This window comes from Vigna angularis, chromosome 3 (genome assembly GCF_016808095.1).
Source record: "Vigna angularis cultivar LongXiaoDou No.4 chromosome 3, ASM1680809v1, whole genome shotgun sequence".
Classification (NCBI taxonomy): domain Eukaryota; kingdom Viridiplantae; phylum Streptophyta; class Magnoliopsida; order Fabales; family Fabaceae; genus Vigna; species Vigna angularis.
The window spans coordinates 13,704,479-13,726,733 of NC_068972.1; the positions used below are offsets into that span (position 1 = coordinate 13,704,479).

At 32.2% G+C, this 22,255-nt stretch overlaps 3 protein-coding genes across 14 annotated transcripts; 1 reads left to right on the plus strand and 2 right to left on the minus strand.

Annotated features, from left to right (window-relative positions):
• On the minus strand, positions 1–4,310 carry LOC108323073 (uncharacterized). Of its 4 annotated transcripts, none has more exons than XM_017555411.2 (14): positions 4,059–4,310; positions 3,630–3,743; positions 3,489–3,548; positions 3,245–3,391; positions 2,697–2,780; positions 2,490–2,608; positions 2,287–2,388; positions 2,047–2,163; positions 1,733–1,801; positions 1,575–1,641; positions 1,422–1,475; positions 1,056–1,142; positions 867–899; positions 1–509 (listed from the first exon to the last, which is right to left on the minus strand). In XM_017555411.2, the coding sequence occupies exons 1-14, from the start codon at positions 4,074–4,076 to the stop codon at positions 405–407; spliced, it is 1,176 nt and encodes a 391-aa protein (XP_017410900.1). In that variant the 5' UTR covers positions 4,077–4,310; the 3' UTR covers positions 1–404. The 4 variants fall into 4 exon arrangements, with proteins under 4 accessions (XP_017410900.1, XP_017410899.1, XP_017410904.1 ...); XM_017555410.2 differs by having other exon boundaries at positions 1,053–1,142; positions 4,059–4,299; XM_017555415.2 differs by lacking the exon at positions 4,059–4,310 and adding an exon at positions 3,822–4,048 and having other exon boundaries at positions 1,053–1,142.
• A 7,126-nt stretch (positions 4,311–11,436) lies between these two features.
• On the minus strand, positions 11,437–16,175 carry LOC108323100 (elongation factor Tu, mitochondrial-like). Of its 9 annotated transcripts, none has more exons than XR_001831637.2 (5): positions 15,939–16,175; positions 13,352–13,452; positions 12,857–12,947; positions 12,592–12,740; positions 11,437–11,702 (listed from the first exon to the last, which is right to left on the minus strand). XR_001831637.2 is itself a non-coding variant. In XM_052874883.1 (5 exons), the coding sequence occupies exons 2-5, from the start codon at positions 13,392–13,394 to the stop codon at positions 11,688–11,690; spliced, it is 264 nt and encodes an 87-aa protein (XP_052730843.1). In that variant the 5' UTR covers positions 13,395–13,452; positions 15,939–16,175; the 3' UTR covers positions 11,437–11,687. The 9 variants fall into 9 exon arrangements, 3 of the variants coding, with proteins under 3 accessions (XP_052730843.1, XP_052730844.1, XP_052730845.1); XR_001831638.2 differs by having other exon boundaries at positions 13,340–13,452; XR_008247819.1 differs by having other exon boundaries at positions 13,321–13,452.
• Positions 16,176–18,492: 2,317 nt separating this feature from the next.
• On the plus strand, positions 18,493–21,774 carry LOC108323067 (ubiquitin carboxyl-terminal hydrolase 2). Its single transcript, XM_017555398.2, has 6 exons — positions 18,493–18,617; positions 18,844–18,897; positions 19,014–19,060; positions 20,494–20,540; positions 20,644–20,746; positions 20,831–21,774. The coding sequence occupies exons 2-6, from the start codon at positions 18,867–18,869 to the stop codon at positions 21,602–21,604; spliced, it is 1,002 nt and encodes a 333-aa protein (XP_017410887.1). The 5' UTR covers positions 18,493–18,617; positions 18,844–18,866; the 3' UTR covers positions 21,605–21,774.
• The last annotated feature ends 481 nt before the right edge of the window (positions 21,775–22,255 follow it).

Genomic DNA, 22,255 nt, shown 5'->3' on the forward strand with positions numbered 1-22,255 from the left:
TGGTATAAACTCAATCTTCATCAACTCTTTTCAAATGAACTTGACAAGTTGACATCTTACTTTTATCAAATCAAAATTAGCATAAAATGACAGCAAAATGTTTACTCAAGAGAAAAACAGGGTGGATAATCTAAATTACATGTTTCTAACTACCCTCTTATCATTATTTTATTTCCCTTCAAAGCTGATCCAATAAAAGGAGGAAAATTTTCACTGAAGGCACCCAGCTTATTTAAGAAAAAAAAAATTATTCCAGGAGTCATGTCCATGTGATCTTATAAGCTTTCTCTGTATGTCTTACTCATGATCCACCCTTGCTGAAGCTTCAAGTAGCATTTCTGTTCACATATAATATGTTTTTTTCTGTACAAAACTTACATAAAATTTGTCTGCCAATCCAATTCTTACTCTGACTGTGGAAATGGATCCACCCAACATTCATCCTCCTTAACTGCCTTTTCCCAACGTTTCCTAAAAATATCTAATTCCCGGTAAGAAAGTCTCCTCACCTGCAGAATGTTAATGTTAGTGACGACAGAAAAAAGTATGTATCACTCAGATATACTAAATGTTTGGCATAAAATTTTCTCATGCAAGAATCTCAAACATGCAAAGCCAAATGGCAAAGCAATTAGTTCTAGTCATTTAAGGTAACAAGTTTAAGGTTAATTATTGCCTATTTCATTGGCTTCCATCAAACATCAAAGGGGACCCCCCCCAAAAAGTTGTTTTTCTTTACCACATCCAGAGGCACAAGTTTTGCAAAAATATCTGACAGGTATAGCCTATGAATCAAAATCAGATAAAAGCGTGTTTTTTGAGGTACATTCAGACAGTACTTGAATTGACAAATCATGGTAACTTACGTCTACTCTGTGATCCTTTTCCTGAGGTTTAAGCTGCAAAACAAAGTTAAGCTTCAGTTTCTAGGAAGATAGAATGCGAGACACACATACAAGGTAAGAATTGAGCTAAGAAATTATAGTGATTTAGAAAATTAAAACAAGTATTTCTTCATAATTAAACTCCAATAAGAATGCAAATTTTCTGACCACAGTCTGATCTACTCCTCCGAGGGTGGGACGATTGTAGTGGATAATGTATTCAGAATCCACAACACCAACGCTTTTTGTTCGATCACCCTGTACCCATCAGAGATAAGGTCAGATTGAACAAGAAGGTAAAAGTAGAAGGAGAATGAAAAAAGGAAAAAGTTTTAATACAGTTTGTTAGCGTTATTCTCTAATTAAAGTTTGTGTTTCATCATGCTAATCGCCTTTGATTCTAGTTGCCACTATGAAAACAACGGTTACCCAAATAAAAAGTTCATTTTTTTATTTGAAAATAGTACCAGCAATGTCTATGGTATTATTCTATATAGAAAAAGGATATCAAATTTAACCAAACATGGCTTAACTTGCCTGAGCACAGTAGCCAAGCTGCATGTCTAGACCCCATGCATGGATCAAATCATTCTGTAAATCAAACCACAGATTGTGAATAAATTGGAACCAGTATAGAGCAATGTTTATGGTAATGCTCCACAGCATCATTAATTGCACAGAATGGAGCACCTGAATCATATACCAAACACAACGCCATGCAGCTCTTGAGAAAACAGGAGCCATCATTTCTATCCACCTGTAGCAAATTGCTTCACCTTTTATTTCTTCCACTGTTTAAATAAAGGGAAATCCACCTTAAATTTGTTTTTACAACATTAAAATCTTACCCTGTACAAGGTGGAGCTGTACTGTTTTTATCACACCCTTTACCATCATTACCAGCTCTGAAGGTCCTTCTGCAAACACAACGACCAAAAGCATCCATAAAAAGGCATTTTCTTCAAAGCACACTTATCTAGTAACAACATCATTTCAAGGAAAACACAAGATAGGCTTGTCTTCCCTCAGTTTTTCAACAAAGGTTCATTACCACTGATTATATGGTTAGTATTTGGTAACTACCTTAACCCAAAAAAACCATAAGCAAAACTAGAAATAGGGGAAATGAGATGAACTTTATAGAAAATGTATAGAAGTGAACCTGTGCACTGTTGATCTCCTCAAACGTGCAGTAATCTGATGATGCACTTCTGAGTTCTTAGGATCCAGTGCTGGCTGTGATATCTCTAACCCTTCAAGTTTGATAATAGAAATATACCTGAAAATAGTTTAAGAAATATGGTATAAATCATGAGACAGAATAGTTATATTTGGATGAAAGGCCATGATCATCAAACTATATAATTGCAATTAACAAATGCTAAAACGGAATTCTACATACCTATCTGGGTGGAAGTATTGCACTCCCAGGTCCTCATCCCAAAGGAAAATGTAATCATAGTCTTCAACTATGTCAGGGTGTAAGAAACGTTTTGCAAACCACCTAGTCATTGAAAACATGTCCATGATAAAAACACACTCAGAATAACAAATAGTATTCAAAATATGAGTCTGTTGGAATGTGAAATCACCCTAGAAACCTACCATTTGCCTTGACCGTTTACTGACACATGAATGACACGACTATTCCACTCAAGATCATTCCATCCATCAACAGCACCATCATAGTGGAAGAGCATCACAGTGAAATTACTTTCTAGAAACTGCAATGTAGTGTAGAAAGAGAGTTACAGACAGATAAACAACAAGAGTACTTGTTATGAACAATATGTACAAAACTCATTAAAGTACCTTTTTGACCATTTTGTCCACAAGGTCTTTCTGCTTTATCCCAACTGCCATCGCAAACAAACTGCTGGATGCATTTAGCTTATCCTTACCATACCAGAAGAAAAGAAAAAGGGTTTAGTACCTTTATCTTTTTTGTCTCAACTTTTTCAGATTTTGGCATTTAGTCTTTAATTTCAATTTTGACCAACCAAAGTCACTAAAACTTTAGTTACCACTTTTAGCCTCAGCTATTAGGTAAAATGTTAATTGATACACATAATTGGCAGTCTAATAACTTGTCACGTAACAAGACAATCATGGATAGTATTTTTGGTAAGCTGTATTATCTATTCAGATCAGTTGATGACAAAAGAAATTGCACTTAATCCAAAATTACAGATTGATAAAAATTCAAATAAAGTTTCAGAACCCAAAAGCCAAGAAAACCAAAAGAACATAACCAATGAACACAGTGTTGGTGGTGGTGATGATTGATATGAGCTCTCTATGCCAAAAGAGTGTAAATTAAAGAGACTGCATATTCAAGAAAGAGATATACAGAAACTCACTTGTGCAGCACCTTCAGCAGGTTCTACAGTGTGATGACCTCTCTTTCTAGGCGTGGGAGGATCCCAAAGAGGTCGCAAATCGAAACTGGAAGTGGAGGACACTATGCCTGCAGGTAATGCCTCACTACCCTTAGGCCTGCACTGGTTCTACTAAACAATATAAACAAATATTAAGCACCAAAATTCAGTACCTGAAAAAATTGCACACGATCAAGAAAAATAAATGCCTGGTGAGAAATCGAACCTTGCATTTATCAACTGTTGCAGTTTGTTGAGCGTCTATTTTCCAGCTTGATAGCCTCAGCTGCATGGAGTTTGGAAGAATGTGATGAATCCTACTTAATCAAAGGCAAATTCGTTAAGAGAAAAGGATGTTCATATATACCTGTGATGAGAAGATCAAACTCGTGAAAATTATAACAGCACAAATTAAAGAAACTGCCGGGAACATGGCATAAAGACATGATCTTTTACTCTTTGAATCACCACCAGACAAAGCCTGGTCCAACATAAGACAAGGTTAGATAAAAGCAACACAAAATGTTTTTTTCATAAAAATTAAAGACCTTTATGGTACCCTTTTTCACAAGTTTTACAAATCATGATTATTTTTTCATCATCGATTCCTTATGTAAGACAAATGAGGCATAACCCTTATAGCCATAGGCCATGCAAAAAAAGGAAAGGATCAAAGAAAATAAAACAGAAGAAAAAACATGATTATCGGTGGCCCCGTTTGTCTTAGAGAAAGAAAAGGGAAACATGAATCGAAGCAAAAGTACGATGATAATAAAAGGGAAGAAAGAAACGATACTCGAGAAGGTGACTTCATATTTGGTTTTGAAAAGCAGAGAAGCGTGGTGTGGTGTGATGAAAATCAAAAGCAAAGGTCATGGAAAAGTGTTGATTAGACAGAAGCAACATTCAAGATAGAGAGAAGGCAAATTAGTGGCGAAGATGGTGATCGTGGTCGTAATCGCAATCACAAATCTGAACTCTAAGACAGAGAAAAATTAAATAAAATGGATAAGTTTCTTTCCCTTAATTTTGAGTATATAGTTAGTTTACGTAAGGAGCGGGAACGGAACAACCAATGCCACAAACAAACAAACTGACAAAAATCATTGTTAGAACATCAAATTCATCTAATTTCTTATCTTTTCTTTCTTTCTTCTTTATTAAGAAAAATTAAGGTGCTTACAAATAATGCACACTTATTTGTCGTGTGCTTCTTCTTCATTCCAATCCCATTGAATCTCAATACCATTCTTTTTACAATTCTAATGTACCTTGTAACTATGATCAAATAATACTATTAATTTAATTTCATACTGTAATTTTCTTCTTATTTTTTATGATTAAATATATTTTTTTCTAAAGCTATTTAAAAAAATATGTTTGGTTCTTAATATAAATTATATATATATATATATATATATATATTGATTTATTGTGATTAATTATGCAATATAAAGGTCATGTAATTACTGTTTAGTAAATTATATGTAAAAGATTTTGCTTGTAATGAAAGAGTTTTAGAGTCAACTATAGTACAACTTCCACTAGTATGTAATGAAAGAGTTTTAGAGTCAACTATATTCTTAAAGTGAAGGGAACAAAGTACGTAATTTATATGAAATATAATTTTTAAAAGTAATATGTAGAGGAAAAATATATTTAATTTTTTTTTTAAAGTTGGTTTATGTCTAAGAATGATTTAATAGAAATTGTGTAATTTGATTAATATACTTTAAAATGATTCTTATTACCTGAGTTAAAAAGTGGATTTATATCTAACTGAATACAAAATGAATTTAGAAGATGACTTTTACACTCATTTTGAGTTATTACAATTTAGTCTAATTAGAGTTGTGGTGTAATTGAATAAAAATAAATTATTATTATTAAAATTAAATATGTTTTTTTCTCTCCAAATTATCATAAAAGATATTTTGTCTTTAAATTGAATTATAAAACATTGAATATTTGTATTTTATGAAAGTTGGTATAAAACATTCTTTTAGAAACTAAATATATTTTTCATAATAATTTAGGAGAAAAACATATATAATTATTATTATTATTATTTTGTATAAGTTTATTAAACTAATAATATTATTCTCCTGCAATATAAAACTCTTCCTATTGAGAGGTTGCGGCTCTCTGTCATGTGATTGCATTTGAAGCCAATGAAAAAGGTAACAGAGACAACCATGTAGATCATATTAGTGTTTTGTTTGTATTTGGTTATTGAATCTTCTTTTTAGTGAAGTTATCAGCCAAATAAGTCAGATAGATTTTTTTTTTTAAAGTTAGAAGTTTGGCTGATAAAAGTTGGAAAGAAAAATATAAAATATTCTAAATTTAATTTTAACATTTGATATATATAAAATTGATTTAAAGAATTTGAAAAGAAAGATAAAAATGATTGTAAATTCAAATTTTCTCATTAACAACTAACACTATATATATATATATATATATATATATATATATATATATATATATATATATATATATATATATATATATATATATATATATATATATATATATATATATAGTTACTCATCCTAGATAAACTCTTCCTTTATTGATTTTAGGGTGAAATCATCCATATCTAAACCTCTTACTCTTATATTATAATATCAAAATTTAAGTTTAACTTAATTCTACCAACTAACTTAATAAAATAAAATGATATTTGTAATCTAATTATATTTTTAGTCGACCTTAATTTAAATTTAAATTGTAGAATTATATATGGAGATAATAATTGCGTTAACATAAAATAATGCTGCGGTTCAGAAGTCTACTTCAACATTCACTTTACTTCTCAATTTATCTCTTGATAAAGTAAACGTTTATGTGCATAATTCACGAAATTAAGTTATCTTTCTCGTGGTCTTTTATTTTTTTATTGTTCAGTCTTCTCTTTATTTAATTATATCTATCAACAATTATATATATGGTCGTCATCGACTTACGTGTGATAGTTTTTCTCCTTTTTTTGTATTTTTAATGTATTTAATGCCTTTGTTTTACTTGTTAAAAAAATCTCATAATAAGACATCATATACATAAAATATATCTACTCACATTTTCAATATCTCTAAAAATATTCATTAATGAGACAATTTTATGAATTTTTTTAATATATATTCCATAATAATTCAACCTAACCATTTTTTTCAATATTATATTTATTTTTATTAATTTAACCATGAAAGATGTGTCAACCTAAGTGTAACATCCCATATTATATATGAACATATAACATAGTAAGTCCACATTTAAATAAGAGAGAACAGTTAGAGTAGACTGTAAATAAAGTTAAGCTGACAGTCATCCCAAAACGAGGCAGAATTTAAAACTTAAGCAAATGGAGTATTTCAAAAGGGTAGGAATCACAGGTGGATTCATAACAACTGAATAGTAATTCCAAATAAAAAAAACAATAATAGAACCCTAAGGAGACTAAGCAGCAACATCGTCTTCCTCCAAAGCCTGCTCCAGAGGCACCTCATCCGCCTCTGCTCACATCCAAATGGATGATCATTGCAAAAGAAAGCATACCCAAGCAAACACATAAGCAAGGGTGAGCTAGATATAAAAGTCATGTTATAGCAATCATACACAATAGACAGTTAAATACAGATACTAGACCATACAAACTTGACTTGTTACACTTAAACTTGACTCGTCCTGACTAGAATGATTGCCGAGCTATGGCGGGTTATGCACTCGTGGTGGCCTCTACTGCTTTGCAAAGTCATTGCCAATGGGTTTCACCCTACCACACTCACGAGGTTAGTCCATTATCACTCACCTTGGATCATACTGGAAGCACCCAAGACTAGGACCTCCTGCTACTCCTCACCACATGGATCAATCCTCTCTACTTGAGAATGAAAGACCATTGGAGCGTCAGGAAAACCCCAAATACTGAGCTACCATGCAAATCATTCTAAACATTAAGGGCACCACCATGAATCTTCTCCTTGAAGATCATGGAATTACGTCCAACACTATAGGGCACCACCATGTGACCTCCCTTTGAGATCCATGGAATTACGTCCAATAACCATACTTGTTGCACTTACGCCAATCACAACTTTGTTTCATATATACTTTCAAACTATAATTCACATACAATACACATACCCTCAATCATGTTGCAAAATCAAGCCACCCAAATCAGTTATATAGACATACATACACCCTGGCAGTCAAACAACATCAAACAGCTTAAACAGATGAGGAAAACTGTGAAACCCACTGAACCAGGTCGCACAGCGCACCAAAATGCAAGGCAAGACAGCAAAAATTCGCACAGCGCACCACCCTTGGTGCGTTAAGCGAATTTTCCTGACGGAGGGAGTGTTTTTCAGCTAAAATTGGCATAGCGTACCACCCTTGATGCGCTGGGCGAATTTTCCTGACAAGGGGACAGCTAAAATTCGCATAGCGCACCAAGTTTGTGCACTATGCTAAACTAAAAATTCTAATACAAATTATCACACCCTAAACCCTCGCATAGCGCCCCAAATTCGCTATTCGAATTAATTTAGCCTTTTCACAGGCAACCCCTAGTCGCACGGCGCCCGGATTCGCTATGCGAATCACCAAACAGAGAGCAACTCTCTCTAGCCATTCGCACAGCGCACCAACTCGCTGTGCGAATGATCAAACAGAGAGCACCCCTCTACGAGGACTCGCTATGCGAAAACATTCGCTTAGCGAGTCTGCATAATCTGCAGAACGTAAGTTTTGCTAAATTATGCAACTCACACACCCCTTACCATTTCTAATCATTTTTCCCAACTTCTAACACCTCTAATTTATATTTTATACTTAATTAAACTTGTCTAGATGATCTAAAACCTTCCTACTACCATTCTAAAGTAATTACAACTCAAATTCAACTCTAAAACGCCAATTTCCACCACTTAGGGACCCAAATTCGATTCAACCATTTTGCACCTGTTTTGATCAGTTTGATGACTCTAACAAGTCACAAATAACCTCCCTATATTGTCCCAACAGACTACAAGAGCCCTAGACCCTTAACTCTCAAATTCACTATCCCACTTCCTCTCAAAGTGACCTAAGAACTATATAAGCTCCAAATTTCCTTTCCAACCAAGGTTATACAGACTTCACACTTCACTCACTTCCAATTGATCAATTATAACCATTCCAAACCCATCCAAATCAATTCCAAACATCACAACACAGTTTCATAACATATGAACAATACGTACCATTTCATACGCTCAAAACTTAACATATAATCCAAACAGGAGAATATTACAGATTTCATCACACATGCACACCATACAATAAAATCAAAGAATGTCTAGCTCCCCTTACCTTGTGGTTACAGTACAGTACAGCTCATAACAATAGCAAGGCTTTGATAGCTACACAGCTAGCACCCAACAAGACCCTACAATCCACTGAAGTGGGGACAACACAACTCTTAGAGCTAGAACAGACAGAGAACCAAAAAGGAGTACTACCAGTTGCATGCAACAGTAAAGCTGCATGCCATAGGTCCAAGAGGAGAGTAGAAACCAACTTACCCGTCCAAATGGAAATCTAATCGGATGGATAGGAAGCTCTCAGCTCCGTGAGCGAAAGGACACCACCTAAACCAAAATGCAACGGTTCAACTATGAGTGAAGGTAGAGAGATGACAAAGCTGGTTTAGAGAAAACTGAGTTTAGAGAGAGAAAGAGAAACTGGAAAATGAGCTCAGAGTTGGAAAATAAAGGAACCCCTTCTAAGGTCATGGTGCCCTTAGCCCTTTGGGCCTGGCTGCCTCAGAAAAGAAGGCCTAATAGCCCTTATAGTTTCCAGGACCTTACACTAAGTGATTTATTTGAACCTCGTTAATTTCTAATATTGTTCTTAAAATCAAAATTTACAGCATAAATATTGATTTCCTTCCATTTTTAATATTCTTGTCATATAAATTAAAATGGGGTTTAGGAATTGAAAAAAAAATGTAAAACAAAAATAAAAAATGTAAACAGATTAAAAAACAGAAATAATGAAAATGAAATATCAATTTATAGATCAAAACAACTTCTTGAATTCAGATCCAATTTTAAACAATAATTAAAATATTTATACAAATCAATTCAAAATATCATTCACATTAATTTGTATCTAATTATAAAATCAATATTCAATTAATTCTTAATTTTATTTCTGAAATGACAAAAATGCAAATCTAAAAAATGTAAATATAAAATTATATAAGAGAAAAACAAACTTTGAGTGACAAATGACTAATGCAAAACCTAATTAAGATTTTTTGATATTAATTTGATGAATTAATATTTAAGAACCAATTTTTGATGAAGAACATAAAACAAAATTAAGTGAAAAAGAAAAAGAGTCAAAACGAAATTTGAGATAAAAGAAAGAAAATAAGAAGAACAACAATTTATAGAACTAAAAAACAGAAAATTTGGATTTGTTTGAGGTTTTTTACAAAACTTCGGTAAATACATCACTTCAAAAAATCATATAGAATAACATAAAACTCCAAATCTAATAAATCCATGTGTCCATATTTGAAGACTTGAAAATATAGAATTTAATACAACGATAATTAGACAAAAACAATATTTACATAAACTTTTTATAAAAAGTTATAAGATCAAAACATTAAATGAAATAAAAATTAAATTCAATCCGTTTCTATATTTATCTTTTTACTCTATTGAGTCTCATTTATTTTTATTGAGCAATATTGTCCCTATCTAAAATGAAATAAAATTATTAATTAAATTTAATTACAACTTATATATTTATATTAAAATAATTCTTTAAAATTTAAACATCAAATCACCCAATTTAATATTAAAATTAATTTTATGTTTTAATTAAAATTAAAAAATACTTATTTTATAGTTATGATTTTACATTTTTAAACTTAATTTCTCTGCTTTAATCAATTTTATAAATCAAATAATATTTATAATAATTGAACAAACTTATTTTTACTTATTGGTAAGTAAATTAATTTAATTCAGATATATTTTGAAGAAGGAACAAATTATTCCATTTTAAAGAAAATGAAATTCAATTAAATCAAAAAATAAACATATAACTAATTTGAATACAAAATGTGACGCTTACATTACGACATGAAACTAATATTGTTATATAACACTCACGTTGCCATTGCCATTGCCACTGCCATGTGTTATGATAGAAACTTGACACATAAGAAAAAAGTTAAAAAATATATTACTAATAGACATGTATCATATACAAATAGAACATTAACATCTTTTATACAATTGAATAAATACAACCAACATAAGATCATCACACTATTTTAGCCATATAATAAATCTTTTATTTTTAGGATACAACGTTATATGTTTTGGTACTAGACTACGATCCTCAATAGGTGTGGTAACTCAGATAAAAGTAGTTGATTAATATTTTAATTGCGAAATTTGGATTTTTTTTGTTTTTTATTTTTTAAGGAGAGTAATAGTTGTGTATCAGTTAATAAATTGGAAATTACACAAGCTTAGTTAGGATGATATAGTATCTTAAAAGTATGTAGATAAATTTTTGCTAATAGGTATGTAAAATTTTGACACAATTTGTTAAATATTTGTCATTTGTAGTTCTCACTATGTCAAAAAAGTTTTTTATGTCTTTTAGAAAAGATTTTTTACATCTGTTAAAAAAAGTTTTTTACATCAGTATTTGAATAGAATAAAAAGTTTTCTTTTCTTTGATCAAGTATAAAAAAAATTGATTTTTTACACCCGTTCTATTTAAAACAGGCATAAAAGACTCACAGTTACGACTGTTTGTTCTGGAACACGTATAGAAAGTTTCAGAATAAAAGAATCTCACTTTTATATCTGGTGCTATAACTCGTGTAAAAAAACAACAAAATTTTTATGGCTTTAACTAGTATATAAAGTAATTTTTTTTTTGGATATTTGATTTGGATGTGCCACTGTATCCAGACCTTTATAAAATTTAATTCCAGAATACAGTCTAAACAATCGATAACGAACAAAATAATCAATATTATTTCAATTAACACATTAAAATATAATATTTATCTAATAAAATTCTTAAATATATTTATCTAATTACACATAAAATAGTTCTTATCCCAAACATTAATCAATATTATTTCAATTAACACATTAAAATATAATATTTATCTAATAAAATTCTTAAATATATTTATCTAATTACACATAAAATAGTTCTTATCCCAAACATTCATAAAAAAAAGTGCATATTCAAAGGAAACCCGCCTGCTAGTTTGCCGAAAGTAATATCTGCAGTCTGGAAACCCGCCTGTTGGTTTGTCGAAAGTAATCTCTGCAGTCTGACATAAGTTTCCAGCGAGTAGGATTTTGCACTTGGAACAATTGTCTCCCTAAGTTTCTGATTAGGAGCATGTAAACTGATACAAAACACAAAACAATTTTTATGTTCTGGTTATCATTCTTTGCCCAATTTTCACATCCTAAAAGAAACACAGTAAAGCGTATATACAATAAAAACTTACTATAATAATTTATCACAATACAATGAAAAATAGAAACAGAAACAAAGGACAAATTTTATATAGACAATGTGATTACTTGAAGTTTTGAAGGAGAGAGAAATGTATGCATATAACTTTGCACTTGTATTGAAGATGAATTACATATGCATTCACATGTGGCATAAAGTAAGTCCGGAAAGTCTTCATAAAAAATAAGTTTCATTTTACAATTTAAGGTATAAAAACTTATTTTTAACGATTCAGGTTCATGCAGTTCAAAATTTACAATATTCTAGTGAATATAAAGATTTTTGTGATTAGCTTTATTACAGATTAAATCTAGATATAAGATCATGGTGAACTCAGAAATGAGAAAATTTGTAGTATTTTGAACAAGTGATGCTGACAAAGTGGTTGAATCATCACTTGTCTAACTTGGGTAGGGCTAGTAAAAGTTCAATCATTGCCTAATATGGTTCCCCAGTAAAGGATTCATTGAGTATGTCAGTTGGACTTCTTAATTGAAGTTTTGCAGAAAAAAATAATATATGTTGTAAATGACTTTCATTGCCACCAATAAATGAATACCCAAACCTTATCGTCTAATAAAATATTATTCAAGTAATTTTAAATTAAATAATTTAAAGTGAAGTAAGGAATTTAACTAATTATTTGAACTGTTAAGTTAACTCTACTATTTACTTTATTATAATTTAAATATACCGTGCCCAGTTTTGGACTTAAAGTGACTTAAGGTAAATATTTGTTTAAGGTTTTCATACAAAGGCTTGTGAAGTTTCCTTACAGGATTAGAAATGTATTCATCCACAGCATCCATTAGTTTTAAGATAGCCTTCTTTCCAAGTTCTTCATTTGTCCCCTGTAGTGCAGAGAGCGCAGAACCTCGCACAATTGGAATTTCATCCCCAGGAAATTTGTAGAAATTAAGAAGTTCTGCAAAAAAGTTTGGTTTGTCAATGGATGCACATCCATTTTGTAGAAAATATATGATCATTAGTACATTAAATTTTCTTCCCATTCAAATAAAACAATAAGCTGATAATTCGTACCACGAAGCTCCAGTTCCACAACTTCAAGCAACTCTGGATCATCAACAGCATCAACCTTATTTAGAAAGCAGACCAATGATGGCACACCAACCTGACACAGGAAAGAAAAATACCCATGCATGTTATGGTATTTTGGTTTTGTAATTTAGTTAGATTTTATAAAAACTGAGTTCTACTTTCGCATGTTGATAAAATAACAGCCTGCCGAGCAAGCAGTATATGTTCTTTTGTTTGAGGCATTGGCCCATTTGGTGCAGAAACCACAAGAATTCCACCATCCATTTGTGCAACTCCAGTTATCATGTTTTGCGATTTCAACAAATAAATAAATTGAAGAAGGCAATCAACACTGCCTTCTTCCTCAGGATCCCAACATCTGGGGATTCCAGTTGCCTAATCTCCACTAGAGATCCAATATCAAGAAACTAAGCTAAAAAAAAAGAACAAAGGAGAATAGTCAAAACCTAAAACAAAATCGAGAACCTCATGATTTACCCCGTGACAAGTTCGAGTCTCGCCAGATGCTGACCTTGTTCATCCCACGCCGCTTCTCTTCGACTCATGACGACTCTACATCCAAGCACTTGAGAATTAAACTGTAAAATAATTTTTGAGGGTTAAAAATATATTGACAAAGAGTACATGATAAATAGGGTAACCTAGACACAATATAATCATGATAAATAGACTAATCTAGACACAATATAATCATGATAGATAACCTAAACGATAAATAAGGTAACCCTAGGCACAATTTAATCATGATAAATAAGGTAATCTAGACACAATATAATGATGATAAATAGGGTAACCTAGACACAATATAATCATGATAAATAGGATAAATATTCTAACACTCTCCCTCAAGGTGGAGCATACAAATTGTATGTGCCAAGCTTCGAATAAATAAACTCAGTCCAACACAATCAACTTGTCTAAAATGTCGAGGCAATAAACGTGGTAACTCTGACTTCGAATAAGGTGTACATATGTTTTAGACCATCAAGAAAGAATGTTTATAAACCAAATTGGACTCATAAACCAGCGTAACTGAAGAGACTCCTCATAAGCTTATGGAGAATAATATTGGACAACACGAAACTTCATCTAGCACCATGAACCTTCAAGTAGGATGACTTTGACAAAGTTGATTTCCATCAAAAGTGAATGATGAGTGGTAGACAACGAAAAAACTGTAGAGACTAGATTGCCATCAAGTAAGGATGGAGCCTGCATGGCTAAAAGCAACAAAAATGCAGGGACTGCTATCTCTGACTAGTTGGAGCCTACAGTGGCTGAAAGCGACAAAACTGCAGGGACTGTCATCTCTGATTAGTTGGGGCCTCTGACTAGTGTCTGCTAGTGGTTGGAAACATACTCCCCCTGTAGGGACTAAATTGTCATTACTGACTGATGGGGCCTGTAGGGACTAAAATGTCATCACTGACTGATGGGGCCTATAGTGGCTGGAAGCGACAAAACTACAGGATTGTCATCACTGACTGACGAGGTGATGGAGCCTGCAGTGGTGGAAAGGACAAAACTGTAGGGACTGCCATCACTGAGTGATGGGACATGCAGTGGCTGGAAACATACTCCACTCACGGCAAACGATGGAAATGACGACGCGTCGATGAAAAATCGTGAAGGTGGAAGATCATAATGGTCTCTTTTATTCATCAAAGCATCCAAAAACAGATCTGACAAGGGACTGGTGAAATTGTTTGACTAAGATTATGAATCTTGATAGAAATAGACTCCCCTCATGCCATGAGGAACCTTCAACCTATGACTTTGGTGTTGAAATTCCTTGGTATTAACCAACTAATAGCACTAACTCTCCCTGGAGACTTGTAAATAAATGACACAAGCCATCATGAACATCACAACTGCTACAATATGCAAAGCTAAACACACACTATGAAAGAGGCTAAGGAACCATGCTGAAACAAAAAATATTTTTTTCTTTTGGTCCAGCGAGACGAACGGCAGCGACACAATATGATTCTGACATTGAGAAGGTGACTTGTAACAAACATGCGCCAAAACCTGATCAGAGAAAATTCGTTCGTGACAATGCGTGTGGAGGAGAATGAGGCAATGAGTCACGCTCCTTGAGGCGACAAAACCCCTAACTTTGTCAAAGAAAACGTGATGGTGGCGACAGATGTCGAACAGATGTGGCACACGTAGCGACGCCTGGATGAGAACTAGCCCTCGACATTGACGGGATTGGTCGTCGCTCAAGGAGGCAATCCAGATCCACTGGTCGTCGAACTATACTCAGGCAGCGGATGGTGGTAGACGACAGTGGGATTGCTCATTGAAGTATTTCAGAAAAGATGAAATTTTTAATGTCGTCGGTGGCGGCAGTAGCCACCGGTGGCAACAAAGACAAAGTAGAAAGAGACTCAGACAACCTGCTCTGATACCAACTTGAGAATTAAACTGTAAAATAATTCTTGAGGGCTTGATTGATCCCTCTCATAATCTTCTATTTATAAAAATAAATTGATAAAGAGTACATGATAAATAAGGTAACCTGGACACAATATAATCATGATAAATAGAGTAACCTAGACATAATATAATCATGATAAATAGGGTAACATAAACGATAAATAGGGTAACCCTAGGCACAATATAATCATGATAAATAGAGTAACCTAGACACAATATAATTATAAATATGATAAATATTCTAACACAAGCCAACACCCGAGGAGAAGTCCTATTGGAGCTATGCGACCGCGAATCTGACCTCCTCGAAGCTTCTCCGATGATGAACGCAGGGGAATGATGAAAATGATAAAGAGAACTCGAAAGGTGTTTTAAACAGTGGGAAGAGGTTATAAACGGTCGAAAGGGGTTTTAAACGGGGCAAAACCCTAAAGGAACCAAGGAACCCTAAAATGGACCGATTGATTGGTGGAAAATGGGTTTTAAACGGTGGAAAGGGATTATAATGGGTAGAATGTGATTATAATCGGTGGAAGATGTAGATCGAAGGTGAAATGGTGTTTAAATGAAGTTTTAATCGGTCAAAGATGAGGAAATGAGGAAATGCGGGAGAAACCCTAACCTGAAGGTGAGGAAGATGGTCTCTGATGGTGAAGGATGAGCTCTGGAGCCATTGAAATCTCGAGGAAGACGACGCGAGAAATGCTCTATGATGTTCAGGAAAATAAGGCAAAGAAGATGTGAATGTTGAGTGAGTGAACAACTTCAAATGCTAAGATGAACGAGCTTTATCCAACCACCTGGACGACCAAACAAGAACAATGACAACGAAGGAATGAATTTTTGATTAGAAGTAAAATATTCCACATCGGTTATACTATTTAACTGTTGTAGATCGATAATCTATACTTGTTATAGGGTAACCGTGTAGAAAAAAAAATGATTTTTTATACTTATTCGGATGACAATCAGTGTTAAATATTTGTATTTTATTACAATATTATTCATTATTTTTTATACTTATTTTTATTGTAACTAGTGTAAAAAAGTTTCTCATATTTACAAAATTGTATAAATTGATATTTCCACTAGTGCGTTGATGATAAATAATGTGTCATCATGATACCTATAGATATATATTTATCTATTACAGGTAATTTAAATTGTATATCCATTTCAATTAAATAAAATTTTATCTTTTTGAGAGACTTTTAAGTTTATCTAGTTAAGTTACTTATTTATGTTTATAAGAGGTATGAAAATGATTTAACAGTTACGTTAGAATGGAGAATAAAGGAGGTTGTCGATTCAACTTCTTTTATTAACAGTCTAGAGTTATAAAACTAGTTTGAAAAAAAAATATGTAAGAAGCTGTGGATTTAATTTTTTTCATTAATAAATACTAATAATTAAAATTATCATTAAAAAATAAAAACTTATTTGTATTTATAATTGAACAAAAAATTTCTCTTTATTTCTATAATTAAAAAAAGGTATTGTTTACATATATTAATCTATTTTAGATGGTAGGGATTAGCAAAGATTAAAAGTAATGTAGGGACTAAAAATATTATAATATGCTTTGAAATAAAATGATATACGTAGATATTAATATGGATAGTCTTTTTTTTTTTTAAGTATAACAACTAAAACATAAATTTATAGTCTGCATGAGTGCTTAAACAAAATTTGTCATCCTGGTCTACTACAATAATCCAGTGAAATATTTTTTTTTCTTGTTTGAAACCTTAACGTATAAATGAAAAATTGCTTTAAAAATATTTACAATTTAAATAATCTTAAATTCAAATTTAAACCACCATTAGTAAATTTTAAATGTAATTATAAATTTATAATATTTACATAAAAAATATACTGTAGAAATAAAGTGTTCAAACTCAATTTCATTATATAGGGACAAATAATAGGTTTTTTTTAATTAAGCTAGTGTGTTTTTTTATTTCAAAATGGATAATTTTTCAAAGTATAAAACCCACCTTTGCATGATTTTATTGTGAAAAAGTTCATGACAATACAACTTTAGTGTAAAACATTTTTAAATTTAAGTTATGTTAATGAAATACGATTTTAATCTAGTGTATTTTAAAATTAAGTCATACAAAAATTATAAAATTTTAATTTAATTTTGATAGAAGTTATGTCAACGTGACATAATTTTAACTTAAAATACTGTGAAAATCTTAATACAATTTTGATTCGAAAAATGTTTTAAACTAAAGATATGTTAACTTGACAAAATTTCTTTACAACGAAATCTTGTCACCTTGATTTGACTTATTTATTTTTGATTTTTTTTATGAATTTAAAAAAAATCACACCACTTTAATAAAAAACTAAAATTATAAATAAATCAAAGATTATTGTAACTTAATATTATGTTATGCACATAACTTTTAAAATTTAGTTCATGTTATATTATAAATTAAAACATATATATTCTCTTATTTGTAAAAGATGCTAAAAAAATATGACCAAATTATACACTGTAAATATTCTCCAATTTGTATTATTGAAGAAGAATAGTTGTTCTTATGATCCACTTAGATGTAAAAACGGTTGATTTTTTTTTTTGAGATATCAATTATCAATTTTAAAGATTCCAAAAGCTTATTCAATCTTACAAATGGGGAAGTTAAAAAAATAATAGAAATTATAAAATTCAATTCAAGCACGATTATATGATGAATGTACTTATACACTGTATTTTAGAATCGCATATTTTTTTAAAGAAAATTGTATAAATTTTAATAGGAACCTACATTTATAATTCTACTATAAAATAGTATGAAATTCGTCGATGTTTTGAAACAAAATCTACAAAATCTTATCCAATTGGAAAATATTATTTGAGAGCTAAATTTTTTATATTTATTTGATATTATTTTTATTTATTTTTTATTTTTTTCTTTTAGAAATATATAAAATTTATAAAAGTGTGTTATCGTATCATTATTTTATCGAATTTATTATCTCTAAATTTTAAAAAGATTTGTTGTAAATTGTTTTAAACTACATTTTTTTTATCATGCATTCATTCATATATTTCGATATCCTTTCAACTTAAACTACTTAGTGTAAATTTAAATACAATTCATATATTAAAAACATTTATTTATAATTATTTTCTTATATTTAAAAAAGTGTAATTGAATAATGTGATGGCGTGGGTGTTGTATAAACCCTTGGCAGTGTGGAGAATGGAAGAAAAGAAAGGAAAGGACTGAAATTACAGTGTGGAAGCAAAGCCCTTAACCCAGCAGGGGCATCAAAGGGAGAGAGAGTAAGCAACCCAGGAACCTTTATCTCTTTTCTGTCGTTTTATTGCGAAAACCATTCATTCTTAGCGTCGTTTCGTTTATCTATGTGGAATATTTGTGGTTCACTGAGAGAAGATTAGGAATGGGATTTGTTTTTCTCTGTGGCGATAAGCGAAACTGAAATTAACCTTATTCTTTTCAAGAATCGTACACCTGAATTTCAGTTCTTGTTCCGTTTCTATTTCGCAGGTTGCTTCTAACAACTCAGAATCATGTCTTGGTGCACCATTGAGTCCGATCCTGGTATGCAAAGTTAATGGCTTTTTGACTAGGGTTCACCGTTCATGCAGTATTTTGTTTGATATAGATGTTGATTGGTACATTGTTTTAGAGTTGATTTTGCTTCTTTATTTCCCCAGGCGTGTTTACAGAGCTTATTCAGCAAATGCAAGTGAAAGGTGTACAGGTATTTTTGTTGGACTTATTTATTTTATCGTTGTATTTAGCTTGGCCTTGGTGTGGGATGTTAGTTTTTGTATCTTGTTTAGGAGATTTTGCTTCCTAGGGAAGTGGTTGGGAATTGGGTTTTGAAGGGGACAACAATTGTTTTTATTTTTGATAAATTGATAAATATTCTCAAGTTTACTTATTATTTTTTAAAATAACATGATAGATTAATTAGTTTATTTTTATGAACTTTGCATAACCGTGTTACTTTGGAATTAATAAATTACCCTCCCCTGCTTATTTCAAGGCGCAATGTTGCATTCCTGGGAATATTATTCCCACGAACATGTTTGGTTGGCATTTAGTATCGACATTAGAGAGATATTTAATTGGCAATTTTTTCTATTTGTTAGTACTGTTATTCAGTTTTTTTTTTTTTGGGCGAAGTCTTTGTGTTGCATTCTATTGTATACTAGCATCTATAATAATGTGAATAACCTGTTTAAGAGAAGGGAGGGAGAATACAACCAGGGCAAGCTAAAAGTACCTTCCAAACCTTGTAAAATGATACAAAAGGAAGATGAACAAAATAAAGAAAGCATCAAGGGAAAAGGTTGCCAAGTTATTTTCGGAATGTGGCTAACTCCCTTGAAGCAATCATGAATCTATTCAACGGCAATTAGAATTGATAAACACAACCTATCCTGTAATAATTTTAGCAGTAAAGAGACTTTCTTAAAGATGCAAGCATTTGCTCCAACCAAATTCACCTGTAGACTTCACATACTGTCTCGAAAATGTCAGCCTCCTTGTTTTCTCAAAATTTGTAATGAATGAACCATCAGAAGCACCTCCAAACCCCTCCAAGTAAAAGGACACTGTCTGCTCAAACAGAAATCTTAAAAGTTCATCTCATGGTAGATGAGCATAGATAAAGAAAAGGGCTGCAGGTCAATCTAATAGGAATAAAAAGTGAGAGTTATAGAAGACGACCTTTGTAAAATTAAAGGGTTTGTGAGGAGGTGAAATTAGATTTCTCGTGGGTTTTCTTTTCGAACAAGGAAGTATGACCTATAGGGAAAATGAAAAATTATGCTGTAGAAGTGGACGGGGAAAATGGACTGGCTTTCTACGTCTGCATGTCCTTTGAGAAAGCTTTTACCTTGTCAAAAAGGATTTATATTCCTGGGCATTAGTTAAAAGCACATTGTTGATTGCCATTTCTTGCCAAATTCAGGGCATGGCTTTTTGGAATTATTTCGAGTCTGTTAATATAAGACTGAAAACTACTAGAAAATTTTTCAATTCGATGACCATGGAATTTGTTAAATTTTGTGATCCAAAATAAATCTGATTAATTACAGGGCTTAGCAAAATCAATTTATTTTTCCTTTTGGTTCTAGTTAGAATAATTTTTGTGCATGCTATCCTCAATCACATTTGTCTTGGCAGGTTGAGGAACTATATTCTTTGGACATCGACTCTCTCAACAGTCTAAGGTTGGTGTGCTATTTCAGCTAGTCTTGAACTTCCATATGTTGTGATGATTAATTTGTGAATGTTTGAATTCTATCTGTCTGGGGATTTTATCCTTGATTTCAGGCCTGTTTATGGGTTGATTTTTCTTTTCAAATGGCGCCCAGGAGAAAAGGATGACCGAGTTGTAATCAAAGATCCCAACCCTAACTTGTTTTTTGCTAGCCAGGTTATTGTTACTATTTTAATAATTGAAATATAAAATCATAATTGTTCTCTGCGTGATTTTACTGATCTCGTGGTTGATTTGTAGGTAATAAATAATGCTTGTGCAACCCAAGCGATCTTGTCCATTCTTATGAATTCACCAGATATTGACATTGGTCCGGAGCTGACAAAATTGAAAGAATTTACCAAGAACTTTCCTCCTGAACTAAAAGGTTTGGCTATCAATAACAGTGAAGCCATACGAACAGCCCATAATAGCTTTGCTAGGCCAGAACCTTTTGTTCCTGACGAGCAAAAAGTTGCAACTAAAGATGATGATGTTTACCATTTCATAAGCTATCTACCTGTTGATGGGGTGTTATACGAGCTGGATGGATTGAAGGAGGGTCCTATCAGCCTTGGTCAGTGCTCTGGTGGGCAAGGTGACTTGGAATGGCTGAAGATGGTGCAGCCTATGATACAGGAGCGCATTGAAAGGTATTCCCAAAGTGAGATAAGATTTAATCTCCTGGCAGTCATCAAAAACAGGAAAGAGATGTACACTGCTGAGCTGAAGGAGCTTCAGAAAAGGAGGGAGCGCATTTTGCAGCAGCTGGCAGCATCAAAGTCGGATAGACTGGTGGACAATAGCAATTTTGAGGCACTGAACAATTCCCTCTCTGAAGTGAATGCTGGGATTGAAGCTGCTACTGAGAAGATCTTGATGGAGGAAGAAAAATTCAAAAAATGGAAAACAGAAAATATTCGTAGGAAACACAACTACATACCCTTTTTGTTTAACTTTCTAAAGATTCTTGCTGAGAAGAAGCAGCTGAAGCCCCTCATTGAGAAGGCCAAACAGAAAACAAGCAGCCCGTGAAGAATGTTTAATACAAACCTTTTATGTGGATTTTCCCGATATGAGTATGCCCATATGTATCACGTTGCACTTAATTTTTTTAACATTTTCTTAAGTACTGATGCACAAACTTCTTCTGATCCATGGATATAACTCTACCCTCTTTGGTAAAGATTCATTAGTTCTATTTACTAGTGGTTCTGGGTTAAATAATATACTGTTAGGGGATGAATTTAATCTTCAAAGCTAGTCTTTAACCCCCTCCTCATATCCTCGCTCGTATTCTCTCTCTGCAGTTGAAGGACATAACTTTCAAAAACTAGTGATATCAAGCTACTCCCCCCTCTTTCCTTGTGAATAAGGAAATGCCATGAATGTTCCGAAATGTTTAAAGAAACCATCTCACTGATCTCATTTGATATAGTAATAGGGCACATTTTGTTTGACATTCAGAGGAATGTACAACATGAATGTTCACCGTGAAAATTTGATCTGTAAAATACTAGTTTTTCAATTTCCAGACTACTGATGCTCTGGGTCTTGATTCTCTTTGCATAATAATGGACCAAACATGTTTAAGTTTTTGGTTTACTTTTGTCCAATTGGGCAAACCCGATTATAAATTTGATCTTGTGGTAATATACGTTTGCATGAAACCTTTCCCGTTTATAA